The 14108-nt window shown below is 40.3% G+C and overlaps 1 protein-coding gene across 2 annotated transcripts in view; it reads left to right on the top strand.

Annotated features, from left to right (window-relative positions):
- Positions 1-3249: 3249 nt before the first annotated feature.
- Positions 3250-14108, top strand: part of OXCT1 (3-oxoacid CoA-transferase 1) — an 85338-nt gene continuing 74479 nt past the window's right edge. Inside the window, exons 1-3 of one of the 2 annotated variants that reach the window (XM_068176163.1) lie at positions 3250-3485; positions 7339-7447; positions 9211-9301. In XM_068176163.1, coding sequence (XP_068032264.1) covers positions 3420-3485; positions 7339-7447; positions 9211-9301 — 266 coding nt within the window. In that variant the 5' untranslated portion in view covers positions 3250-3419. The remainder of the gene's footprint in view (positions 3486-7338; positions 7448-9210; positions 9302-14108) is intronic. The other variant, XM_068176162.1, reaches the window with a different exon arrangement.

The following is a 14108-nucleotide window of genomic DNA, read 5'->3' as shown; positions in this document are numbered from 1 at the left end:
TTATTTGCTTTACATTTCCATAAACATCTAGAAAATGGCTTTTAGGGTTTTCTTATTGTTTGTTTGTTTTCCAGTTTAATTTTTTCTTTGGGATTTATATTTAATTATGTTTGAACTTATATTTGTTTAATCCCTGCTGACTTTCAACATATATAGTTTTAATTAGACTCGTAAATACCAATTTTTCTTTGTAATGACCTTCCTTTCACTGAAATCTTGTTAATAAGTAAGTTGAATATTTAAGTTCCCATGGCTTCCTAGTGTGATCATTAGTGATGCAGGTAGCAGCCCTTTTGTATTCCCCTAGTTATATATTCTGTAAGTGCTATGAGTTGATCTTAAAATTGTTGTATGTATCACACAGAGATCATAAGTATTTTCTTATTCTCATCATATTTGTTATTTTTTAATATTTTTGGTGAGTATCACGAGTTTTATATCCTCTCTTTGTTTGTTTTCCCTGTAGCACTCCATTCTCACAGGAATATGAGGATGCCATGAAATAATGTTTCGATTTTTGTCGACTTGCTATCCCATGTCAAGGGAATCAGATTTGTTGCACTTTTCAAAGATGAGTTGCAAGTGCTCTTAAATTAATAATATAAATAATACTTAACATTTTGAGTAATAACCAAGAGTACTGAAACACTAAATTCTATTAACATGTTGAAGATAAGTTTAGGTGTTGTCTGTGTGTTCTAGTTGCTGCAGAGTTAAATGAGCTTTCCCTTCTCTGTGGCTCCATATATGGTTTTCATGCCTCACTAACTGAATTTTCCTGTCAAGTTCTAATGGGTCTGAAAGAAAAGTAAATTGCTAAGTTTTAATTAGCTAAAGCCTGGGTGAAGTATAAATGAATTTAAGAAAAAAAATCATTGAGAAACAAAGTTATTTACCTCAGAATTCCAGTTCTTCCCCCTGTGCAGGTAAACCTCTGAACTACCTGCTCACTCTTTGATGTCTTCTTTGGACAATATTATTTCACTATATTGGTGTGCTGACTTTGACATCTTATGCTTGGTAGTAGTATAAGTAGAGCTGGTGTTATACAGTGTATATAATGATTAACCTGTGGTAGCTCCAGAATGTCTACCTGCTGACTTGTTTGGGCACCAAGGGTTCAAAACTCTCCTCATTCGTAAATGCTGTTGAATTTGGAAAGTGTTTTGACTCACATTTACTGCTGTCATGTGATTTACCTCACTAAACAAAATAATATATTGAAAAATTCTTAGTCATTTTAGAGACTAGTTTCACACTGGCTGCTTAGTTGTAGTTCTCATTGTATGAAAAGCTTTCAGAAATCTTAAAAAAGGTTGATCTACTGTCCTTTCTAAGCAACTCCGGAAGAAATTATTTTATCTACTCTTACAGTAATGTTTGGAACTTTTCTAAGCCAAAATAAAATGCTTACAGTCCAAAGCATGTGAACACAAAAAAATTGTGTTAACATAATCTGTAGCACCCGATAAGGAAAATTTAGTTCATAAACTAATTTATGTAAGTAGAGTAACCAGTTTTGCATAATAGATGTTCCAAGGAGGTATTAATACTCATCACTATACCTACTGCATGCAGTTAGTCCCCTTCTTTCAGTCTGCAAGGAGGAGCACTGCTGGAATCCCAAACAGTGCAAACTCCATGCAAAATAAATGCTAGTTCGGTATCTAACAAATACTCACTGCTGAACACTTTGATAAATTCTAGAGTGCACTCTAGAAATTGGTTTAAAGGAAGATAACTTACTGAAGAGAATAAACTTTCTTTAGACAAGTTTTTCTATGCCTTAGGAAGTTTTGTCATGAAAATAAATATTACTTAAGGAATTTACTTGTTTATACAAGATTTAGATAGAACTAAGGTTCAGAAATCCAGTGAAACTTTTATACTAATGCTTAGTCCTGGAAAAATACAAGCTGTACTGTTATTTTGGTTTTAGTTCATCATGTCCCTGTAATTTGTAGCTTTTTTTCACCTGGCACCATCTCAAACTTAACTGACTTGCTAAATATGGTGAATAACTAGAAAACTACTGAAAACTTTCACAATAGTGAAGGTGTCCCCACCACATTTCACTGGTATCTGCAAGGTTTGCCTGTTATGTGAACTGTAAGTACAGGAACCAGCAATTTTCAAAATGCTTACATAGGAGAGTGGCATGCCACAGGCCATGGACCACCAGCAGCAAGGCTGGAGCAGTGTTCTTAATAAAATGGGCGGGTTCTGCAGGAACACTTCACAGACCAGCAGCACACTCTGAAGACCTCGTTTTCCTTGTAGCTTATCCTTCCGCATGCTGATTACCACAATGGCAAATTACAGTGAGGCTGGCAGCTGCATTGGAAACTGCCTGGAAACAAGACAAGGGTCAGCATGACCTGCCAGAAGTGTGACCTCCCGTCATGTGCGTGAGGAGAATTTTTCTTTTCCTGCCTCTAAACAGCTTCTCACATTTTTTCTGTAAATCCTTCTGTTGCATTGGGCATCTTTAGGGCATGCACTGATCATTAGGGGTATTTTTAGGAAGTGTAAATAATAGCAGAGGCATATTTTGAAATTTCCTTCTAGCAGCAGCAAAAGGGCCAGCAGTTCACATCATGTGGCTGCCACTTCAACAAGTATACATCTATTCTAGTAACATTTTCCCACCCAAACATAGAGTCTCGGTGCTCTGTGAGAGCATGTGCTTTTTGGAGTCTGGGTCACCCTGAGGACTATGCACTGGAAACTTAACCATTTAGGCTCTGCCCTTTGCTTAATTCTTGTGTTGCTAGTCTTTGGTCACAAAGTGACAACATAGAAATTTAAGCAACCTTAACTTTATGGGGGAAACGGCTGAGATAGCACATCTGAGTTGCCCATCTGTGGCAATCGTGGAAAGGAAAACAGGAAAAAGGAAAGAAAACCATGAAAAGCTCTTGTTTTCTGAAGTGATTGTAACATTGTAACACTGATGTGCCTCTGGTTGATACCGTTTGCCCACACCTGTGTTTTGCGCGGGTTCTTATGGTTTCTATGAACAAACCACGATGGACCACGATGACGACGGAGCGGAGGTATCAGTGGAGCTGCAAGGAGTGGGGGCTGCTCCCTCCCGTGGGACAGCACCCGGGACGGGCTGCCTGTGCTCGGCAGGCGCGGAGCGGCTGGACAGCTCTCCCGGGTCCCGAGCGGAGCCGGCGGCCGAGGGGAGACGGGAGGCACCCAACCCTCCGGCCCCCCTCGGTCGGCGGCCCCGCCTCGGGCGCATCGACGTCAGCGCACGTCAGGGCCGAGCCCCTCGCCCTCCCTCCGCCCGCAGGTTCCGCTGTCCCGCCGCTGCTGCTTCCCGCGTCCCGCGTTGGGCTCCCGCAGCCGCCGCCCCAGCCCGGCCCGGCCCCCGACCCCGCTCTGCTCCCCGACAGCCGCGCAGCGCGAAGATGGCGGCGTTCAAATTCCTCCTCCCCGGCCGCCGCATCCTCCTTCCCGCCGCGCGCAGGGCTGAGGTAAGGGCGAGGGGCGGCGGGGAAGGCGGGTCCGAGCCCCTCCGCCTCGCCCTGCCCTCCGGGTGACCTTGGCGGGGCCCCCACCCGCAGCCGCCCGCGCCGGGATCGGCGTGTGTGGCGGGGGGTACCGAGCCCCGGGTGGGCGGCCGCCCTGCGCCCCTGGCGCGGCGCTTGCCGCCCCGCGGGAAGCGATGGCTTTGTTCGTGAGGGGTTTGTCCCGCGCAGCCCCGCGGGCCGGGCGGCGGCAGGAGGAGGGAGGGCAGAGCGCGGCCGCGCCGCAGGCCCGGGCCCGGCAGCGGGTGGGGATGCGGTGACCTTGAGAGGCTGGCAAGGAGGGCTGGCTTTGAGTTTTTTTGGTTTTGTTTTTATATTTAATTTATTATTATTAATTTAGATCCCCATCATTTCAAAAGGCAGCACAGTCACAGTGTGTTACTGTGTTTTCCCACGTTGGTCTCACCGCCTCCTCTCCCGGAGGTGGGCAGCAGGTGTGCGCAGCTCGCTGGCAGCCCCGCCATCTACTGCTACCCATAAACGTGTGCTGTGCAGCCGTGCAGCTCTCTTCCTATGGGAAGCTTCTGCGAAATCTCACGGATTTAAAGGTTTCCAGCCCACATGTAACCATAGCGAACTTATTTTTTTGTTTCTTCAGCCAGAAGTGTCTCTGTGGCTTTTCTTAATTTATTTTATTTGAAAAAGCTCACCTTCTCATGCCTATGTTTACTACTCCAGATATCCTTATGAACAAATCTTAGCACTTTCAGGTTTTGTTTTACTATGTCATATTTTTCCTTTTCCAGATAATTAAAATCTGGTGATTATTCTTAGAAGGAGCTCATCTGTCCCCATGTTACTTCCTTAAACCTGACAGAATTGCCACCAGTTCCTGAGGTCTTAGCTTGCTGCCTTGGTGTGCAGGAAAGCATGGGTGATCCCTGGTGCCTCAGGTCCCTGAAAGCCCATTGCTCTCAAGCAACGGGGTGGGTAGGAAACGGACGAGGAGAGGAACATATTTAGGATAGAAGAGCAGATACACTCATTAGAGATATCCAGCCTGTGAATGCACACTTGTGTAACACAGCGTTTCTGTTCACCACTGTTGCACACAGTCAGGAAGATGAAAGAAAAGGTACCATTTGTCCTCTGAAATACTTTACTGTGCGTGGGTACAGGGACACAGCAGAGGCCTGGCTTCCTTCCAGCCCTGGCCCTCAAGCCCTCTTGCAGCCCTGTTGTACTGTGATTCCCAAAGCTGCCAGCACTTAATACTCCTCTGGATTTGCTCTGACAGGTCCATGTCTTTCCTGTTCAGAGGACCCCAGAGCTGGATGCAGTGCTCCAGGTGGGTCTCACTGGAACAGAACAGAGGGGCAGAATCCCCTCCCTGCCCTGCTGCCCACAGGGCTCTGAATGCAGCCCAGGACATGTTTGGCTCTCTGGGCTGTAAGTGCCCATGACTGGGCTGTCGCCCTGATTTTTAAAAGTGTTAAGTTTTATTTTATAGTTCTTTTGAAAGTTTTAAAGTTCTCATAAAACTTCTTTAGCCTTCTGATAGTGTTTACATATTTGAGAGTCAGAGTTCCCACAAAATTTCATGTATAAATAGAATAGTTTACGTATTTCTCTGTGAGTGGAGAGAAATGATTGATTGATCTTTGGACCAGTGTGGTTGGAGAAGTGGTAATTCCATCCTCCAATCCACGGTCACCTTTGGAATTCTATAAATACCAGTTGTTTAAATAAAACTAGCTCTTTTTCTCTTTTGAATTTATTAAGCTTCTGTGTACTCATTTCGTGTCCAATAGTGACAGCTGGGGCATGTCCAGCCTCTCACCCACCAGCAGCACCAATTAGTCAGTGAGTTCTTCTCCCAGTCTGTACAGGCCTGGAGTTTCCCTGATGGAGGTGCAGCACCAACATTTGGCCTTGTGGAGCTCTTTAAGATTCCCATGGACACGCTTCTTGAGCTTGTCCAGGTCCCTCTGGATGGCATTGTGTCCTTTAGGGTTGTCAGCTGCACTGGTTAGCTTGGTGTCACCTGCAAACTGGCTGAGTGTGGAGCTGATCTGTCTTTGTCATTGATGAAGATATTAAGCAGTCTTGGTCCCAGCACGAACCCCTGAGGAACACCAATATCCATCAGGACTCTGAGCCTTTGGCCACACCCCTCTGGTTGTGGTCATCCAACCAATTCCTCATCCACCAAATCCATGCAATCAAATCCATCTCTCTCCAAATTAGAGACAAGGACATTGTAGGGGACTGTGTCAAAGGCTTTACAGAAGTGCAGATGAATCCATAGCGCTTCCTTTGTCCACTGATGTGGTCACTCCATCACAGAAGGAGTATGATCAGGCAGGGCTTGCTCTCAGTGAAGCTGTGCTGTCTGTCCTGAGTCATCTCCCTGTCCTCCTGTGCCTTAGCACAACTTCCAGGAGGAGCTGTGCCATGGCCTTCCCAGGCACAGAGGTGAGGTTGACAGGTTGGTAGTCCTGGGGTCTTCCTTTTTTACCCTTTTTAAAGATATGCACAAAGTTTCCCTCAGGGAAGTCTCAAGGGACTGCACTTGACTCTGTGACTTTTTGAGTACCATGGATCAGTGGAGAAACATTCATGGTATAATTTGGCATGCAGAAGGCTGTTGCAGTTTTTCTCACATGACATTGTTTCTTATGACCCACATACTGATTTTTTATTGAGACCTTCAAAGCAGAGGAACATCAGGGTCTCCACTGGGAAGGAGGTAAGCTTCCATTCAGAAGGGTTTTCTTAATATTCAGTATAAACTCTTGCAGCTTTAATTATAAAAAGAGAACAGCTTGTGTAATACTGAAACTGAGGCAAAATTTGTTGCCCTGGTTGTAACTCTGGGTAACTCTTAAGGTAACTCTTCAGCGAAGAATTTGACTATTGTCTTCAAAATGTGTAGATTACCTTGTTTATTTATTAATTTTTCTCTCACTTTCACAATATAATTTTTTTCACTCCTGCTATCAAGCTAGAACTTGAAACACCAGTAGGTAGTACTTTAGCTTCCAGATTTTCTGAATTTACTGAGACTGTTTCAACATCGTGACTTAGGTGTTAATTTTTCTTCTGGTGCCTGAACAAATACTTGAGTAGTACTAATGCATGGTATTAGTGATAAATATTAAAGAGAAAAAAGGTAACTGTGACTACGTACCAAACATTACATATATAAGTTATAATGACTGCTGTGTAATGGCTTTGCACTGTGAGGTCCACATTCGGGGGTGGGATTTGTATTGATTTCCCTCTTGCCCTCCATATTTCATATATTTCAAGGAGTCTCCTTGTTTATGGGCTGTTCTTCAATAACACATGGATCACTAAGACTGCGTTAGAAAGCTGTAAGATTGCACAGGGAAACTGGAGGAGGGTTCACTCTGTGGAGGGGTGTCCCTGCTTACCATACTGCCAGTACAATGCTGTCTTTTCTGTTGTTCTGTGGCTTCCACTCAAATTTCGTGGTGGTGCTGTCTTTCTTTCAGCAATTTCTGTTTGTGTTTAGTGTCTGGATGCCTTTGAAGCTTATGTAAGGAGACTGTGGATGGCTCCAATTTGTGCTGAGGAATTGCATTTGTAAATCTGTCCTCTGAAAGGAACAATTTGTCAGTAATTCAGGATGGAATTCTCTTGTTTTGGAGACCCATACTTTCCTCCCTTCTCACCTCTGCTCTCCCTTCCCCCCATACCCCCCCCTTAGTATTTACAGCAGCAATATCTTTTTGTATCTATTTCCCCCTTATCTAGCCAGAGGCATGGTCTTCATTACAAAGCTACTGTCTAATGCCTTTTGTTCATTTTCTTGTTCCTTTTATTGTTGTTGCAGATCTGTGGATGCTATTTTTCTACCAGCTGTCATCGCAACACCAAATTTTACACTGATCCTGTTGAAGCTGTGAAAGATATACCCAATGGGGCAACTATACTCGTTGGTGGTAAATATTTAAATTCTTTATGGTTGCAATCATGTTATGTTAACGAGAAACTTTTTACTCATTTACCATGTTTCTTTTACTGTTAACTAATTTGAGTATCCATGGAATTGCATGATTTATTAAACAAGTGGTTTCCTACTCTGCTCATGAGGGGCATACTCTTTCAGTGAGAAAGTCCAGGTTGTGTCCTAGGGAAGGGGAAAAAGCCTCGGAAAAATAGATTTTTTCCCCCGCTAGCAAAAACTAGACTCTATTTGATTGAATCCAGAAAATGAGCTTGGGAATTTTCAAGATAGCATTGTTATTTTCATAAACTATGTTATTTAGCATGGTTTCACATTGTCTGTCACAGCGTGTTTCGGGGTGGGGCCCCCCTCGGCTGTGAGTTGGCTGGTGGCAGCAGGCAGGCAAGGAGACTCCACACGGCTTCTGAGGGTGCTCATTAGATGAGGGGTTATTGGGGTCCTACCCCCGGGAGGCAGCATGGTTTCTGAGGGGGAGAGGGGAAAGGGGAGTGAGGGGGAAAGGGGAGGGGGAGAGAGGGGCTGAGGGAGCACAGCCAGGAGAGCCGGCAAAGAGAGAGAGAGAACCGTCCCCCCGGCACACTGAACAGGGAGATTCAAATTGGGCGCAGAACAGATCGGGCCAATGGGATTACAGACACAGGATACTGCAGGGGAGGAGCACAGGCTTGGAATAAACCGTACATTTTCCAGGGGTGAGACAGAGCATACCATTTAACTAAAAGATAACACCACAATTGTCATTTCACATGGTTTGATTATTTTGTTTGCATTCTCTGTATCTTTTGTCTGCCTAGTCTTTGGGTCTCTGTGACCTTCAACAAACTGCCTAACCTGTTTCTGTGTTAGGAAGTGAAGATAATACTTATCTATGTAACACCTAATGCTTATGTGTGGTATTTCCAGAAGAGTCAATAAGTTGCATCATACTAACTTTCACTGTGACCTGAACTTTTGGATATTCTAGACACTTTCCACAGTTTCATGCTGTGCAATCTGTATTTTAAAAAAGTGATTTATCTATTTCTTAGGTTGTTTTAATATTGCAGAAGTAATGAATGTAACATTGTAAAACACTTCAATGGAGATATATACCAAGGCAAAATTCCTTCTGCAGGAATTTTGTTTGTTTTTGTTGTTGTTAATTCGTGAAGAAAATAAGTTTTGAGGCCAAGGTAGGTTGGTCTTGAAGATTTTAGGGGTCTTTTAGAACCTAATTGATTCCATGATCCTGTGAAAAGGTAGTGCTTTTAGTGTGACATGTTATTTCATTTTAGATGTACTGGAGTCTTGCATAATAGATGGGAGTGTGAGGCTCTTGTACCTTGGTGGAGATCTAGATTACTGTGATTCCAGACAGATATCATCCCAAGGGTGTTCAGACTCCAGAGTTTTATCACCTAATTACACAGGCTAAGATATGGGGTGTGCAGCAAAGATGGGAAGATTAAATGGGTAGAAAGAGAACGAGGAATAATGGGTACAGGGAGGACACACATAAGGAGAGCCATGGCCCTGGAACACTTCCCTAAAGGCCCACCCTGATGGGTAAAGAGCTTTCTCCACACTAGGAAGTGTCTGGAGAGTGGGAGATTCCAGTACTAGAGTCTTTCTGGAAATGTTGATTTATTTAGTTAACTAAGGAGCTTCTCAGAAAAGATTTTTAATTCCCATACTTCTGAACATTCTGTGTTCTTTCAAACACTTGTTACATATTTTTTTTTTTAATATTTTCTGTAGGTTTTGGATTGTGTGGGATTCCTGAAAACCTTATTGGGGGTTTATTGAAGACTGGAGTAAAGGGAATAACAGCGGTCAGTAACAATGCAGGGTAGGTATTCATATTTCTGTGGTTTAATAAGTACAGACTAAAAATTCCAATTTTGTGAAAAGGTTGATATATATGAAAAAATCTTTCTTTTCACCATCATAATTTTATATTAACCAGGCAGCTTGGTTTGAAAGTGTTATTTTTGGAAGGAGCCCAGGAAGCTCGGTACTATATGTATACATGACTTTGTTAGAGACCAATTGTCATGATGTAGAGTTGCGGTTATATTACTATAAATATTTATATTTGAATTTATGTATATTTAACTGGTTGACTGTAACTGGAAAGTCTAACTGAGAGGCTTTAAATCTAGTATCAGTGATTTTGTATGTATGTTTTTTTGTGAAGTTCCAAATAGGGACATATTTTTTAAACTTAATTTGGTGCTTTCTGACCCTGTTACTGTATTTGTTACTTAAAAAAAAACTCTAAGGAACACAAAAACAGCAGAGAATATCTATGATGCATGAATGGAGAGTCTCTTTAATAGGTCTTCGGATTTTTGATTTATTTTTTTAAATGTTTGCCCCTTAAGAAATTAATGTGGAGTTGAAATTGAGATTACATCAGTCATGTATAATCTCTCATTTTCTCATTCAGGCTAATTTTTACACAAGATGTTCATTGTCGTAAGCTCCACAATACCTAATGATTTCCATATAGAGAAATAACCACAAACACTTCTCTTGAAGTGCATTGATGAAAATATAAATGAAATTAAATAAAAATATTAATATGTAAAATATTAATTGCACATTCATTGGATAATAGATGATTTATATTGGTATTTGGTACATACACTGTCAAGCTCCTTAGAATCTTGTGGGAAACAATTTCTGCTGGATAATAAAAAGGAGAAAGAAAGAGAGAAATAATTTTGAGTAGAAAGATCAAGCACTAGAGTAGAGATCATTAACTTTCTTCATAGTCTTGTTTTTGAATAACATACAAATATTTGCAGATAGAGAGATTGCACACATGTTCCTTAAGAGGAGGTGAAAGTCTGAATATGAGAAAAAGTAGAAAGAGGAGCACTGTGGAATAGGATGAAAAGGAAGACATTTTGTATTGTATTCTGAATATAGTTGCTGATGTTAAAGGTTAGAATTAATTTATGTTGAAATAATGTTAACTTTCCTGAAAATTCTTTGGGTTTTGAGGCAGAAGTGATTTCTGTAAAACTATTGGCTGTTGGCAGGAGAGCAAAATTTAATTTCTGTTCCCTTAAAATTAGTTTTGTATGAACATTCATGGAAGTCTGGAGAGTTTCTCACAGAACAGTGTAACAATTTGAAAATGCTCAAGGGCATCTAGAGTTTTTTCTAAAAGTCTAGTTTGCAAAAATACAGTTTTTACTCTCCTGTTGAACAGTATAATTTATTTTGAAATGTAATTAATAATAAAATAACTGTTTAATCTATCTTTGCATTTACCCTATTACTACTGTGTGGAACTTAGCCTGCTATAGTATGGTAGTGTTCGGGAGCCAGGTTAAAACACAGCTGTTGTCAGAAGTAAAGTCAGAATTTTCATCACAGCAATTGATGCAATTTCTAATCTTCTAATTAGCCTGAAAAAATCATGCTTTTCTAATACCATGCATCCTCTTAACATCTTCTAATACCATGTCCAAAATTTTAGTGATATTATCAAATATTGGAACGCTAATAAATGCTTTTACAACTGAAGTAGAACAGCAATCATATACCCTAGAGCAGTCATGTTTAAAGGGTCAATTTTTCCTGTAATGTTGAGGTGTCAGGCATTTTGTGGAATGGGTAATTTGCCACTTTCAAATTACCATATGGTTTAGTGTGCTTTTCTTTGGTGACCTTGTGTTGCAGTTGATGCCTGGCTGTGTTTCAGTTTCTTGACTGCAGCTGCTTTCTTTTCTCCAGCTCTTCCAGCACATAGGAGGTAATTGGTTGTGGTCAGGTTTTCTTGTCCTGTGGGGGTTAGCAGGCAGCTTATAATTGGAGCAGGGAAGGAGCCAAGTGCACAGACAGACAGCCTATTCTGGAGAGCAGTGCAGCTACATGGATTAAGTCACATGCCTTTCAATATGTGAGAACCACGGAATGTTACAGAGCTGTTTATAGCTAAAATAGCAGCAACGGAGACAGTGATTCGCATACATCTAAGGGAAAGCAGTAATTAGGAAGTCCTGAAGTGTTCTTGCCAACTTTTCTAGCTGGAAACAAGGTTCAGCAGAGCCTAGAAATGCTTGGCAGTGTCTGGAAACAACTTTAAAGGAGTAGGATGTTCACAAGTTCACATCCTACTTACTGTTCTGTGCTGCAGTGTAATTGGGAGACGATTCCTCCTGCAAAAACTTGTTCAAATCATGTAATTGCTGTCAAGTGAAGTCCTGTTTTTGACCTATTTAAGGCTTTTCAATGACAGGTTGTACAGTAGTGTATGGGGTGCTCTTTGTCACACTGCTCAGCTTGCTGTCTGCTGCTGCACATTATGCTCGTGCTTATGCTGTGTGCTAGCCAGTGAAACAGCGCCTTTAAGAGCAGTTACTCTTTTGCCAAGCCAAACAAGGCAAAGTGTTTGAAAGTAAAGCAGTTCAAATATCCAGTACCTCTGGTATTTACACAACTTGCTGCAGGGGAAACTGAAGCTTGTGAACCAGGGCAATAGTGCAAGATAACTGCGATAGATAGGTGTGCTTCTAAAATACATCCTCTCACACCTTCTCCTATAACTTGTTTTGCTTATATTGTTCATGCTGTAAATACTTTATTTACACTGTGTTTTTGTAAGCCCTTTAAATTGAGAGTATTCCATTTTAGTAGGCTACTAAAATACATTTTGTTACAGATTTTCTTAATTCCTGGTTTAATTATATTCGTTCCACATTTACTAGTATTAAAATTAATAAAAATATATTAAAATAGTAAATAAATGAAAGTGATTGGATTAATAAATAAATAAATAAATAAATTCTAAAAATCTCGTTTTAAATATTGATTCAGTAAATTCGCAACATAGCTGTGATTAGTATTTAGTACCTTTTTGGCTGTTTTCTCCTCCTCATGTAACGTCATATTATCTTGTTGCATACTGATTTAAAGTTACTTGGAACTTGGGACTTGGATGTATTGGCTCAGCCTATGCTAAGACCTGTTTTTTCAGGACCTGTGTTGCAACAAAAACTATCAACATAGCCAAATATTTAAAATGAAAGTTAAAAAATGTACATGAAATTATTATTTTTAATTAATTGTGCTTAATAAAATGGATAAATATTTTTGGCTATAATCACGTACTGAAATCAGCATTTTCATTGTATTTGCCACCTGAATAGGCTGAATTTTGCAGACTGAAAATGAAACCCATTATTTGTGATAACTGTGTGTGTGGTTTCATTGTTTTATCAGTCTTCGGTTTTGTCTTATTTTGAGACTTAAAAATGCATCCTTTTTGAATGCAGTAGTGTTGAACAAAAGGTTTTCACTTACACTAAAAATAGAGAAGTCACAGTTAAGATCATAATTGCTTATCACCTGGGTGATCATCTGAAAGGAGATTGACATCATCTGTCAGATTATCACTGGTTCAGACTGTGTTCTTATAAGGCATTATCAGTTTTTTGAATCTTTGGTCTCTATATTCTTTTTGAAGGTCTTTTAAAGTTACAATGTTATACGTTAGGAAGGAAAAGATGACTTTGAGATAAGCACTTGTACTTTTGAGCATGATGCCTGAGTGCCATTACTTATCTCTGTTAAGCATAATACTCTTGTTTTCTTAATGGGTTGGGCTATTTGTGGTTACCAAATCTCCAAAAGGCAGTACTCTCTGGGATCAGTTGCAGTGGTAAACTTACTGCACCCCATATTCTAAAGCACAAAATGTATCTTTATATTCCTAGCAATTAAATAATTTGGATTTAAGTCAGGTTTGATAAATGTTCTGTAAGTTAAGGCTATCTCATTTATTTGTAATAAATGTAAATTTATTTGTAATAAATGCACTCATTAATGTAAGTTAAGGTTGTCTCATTTTTCAGTCGTTATTTTTCTGTTAAAACCAGAATGTGTCTGCCATCTTTGCCATGGATTCCCTGGTTTATCTTGCATGTAACTCATGTGGCTTAATTCCACTGTTATTCTTACTAAAATATGTATCTATCTATCTGTCTTTATATTACTTATGCTTATTAAAAACATATTCAAATGTAAATGTGTATATAAAAAAATATTGTCATGTGGAAGATTGCATTTTAAATTCACAGAAGGTTGTGAAGTTTTTCCATATAGTATTAAGCACTGAGTGGTTTTAGTGGAACAAATTAGATAATCCCTTGGTTCAGAACGTTAAACGTAACTGAAAATGTCTGAGGAACAGCCAAGGAGGCTTGTATGTACACAGAGATGGGATCAAGGTGATGCTCAGAGTGTCTTACATTGTGTTTACCATTTTTGTATATTCAAAAGAAATTCTTCAAATATCCCAAATTAAATATATTTTCAGAAATGAAAAAGGCTACTAGTGACTCTTATCTCTCTTGGTAGAGAGAGAAGAGTGGAGTTATGTAAAATCCTATACATGGCAAGTTGCCAAAATCAGGAGACTATATATTTTCAGTGAATTTGATTATTTGAATTTGATTTTTTTTAATTGTCTGCATTCTTTATAAAGAATCTAATCAGATGCTTTATTACAGCTGTTAAATTGCTGACACTGTTTGAACTGCAAATCCCTGAAAATCTGCCTAGATCATCTAGCTAATTTTAGTGTGGAGGTGATTTAGGAGGAGGTGATTTAGGAGGTGATTTTGGCAGGGCAAACTGTACTA

This window comes from Anomalospiza imberbis, chromosome Z, assembly GCF_031753505.1.
Source record: "Anomalospiza imberbis isolate Cuckoo-Finch-1a 21T00152 chromosome Z, ASM3175350v1, whole genome shotgun sequence".
NCBI classification, from domain to species: Eukaryota; Metazoa; Chordata; class Aves; order Passeriformes; family Viduidae; genus Anomalospiza; species Anomalospiza imberbis.
Note: the sequence above shows the minus strand (reverse complement) of the source record. Positions and strands in the feature narration are given on the sequence as shown.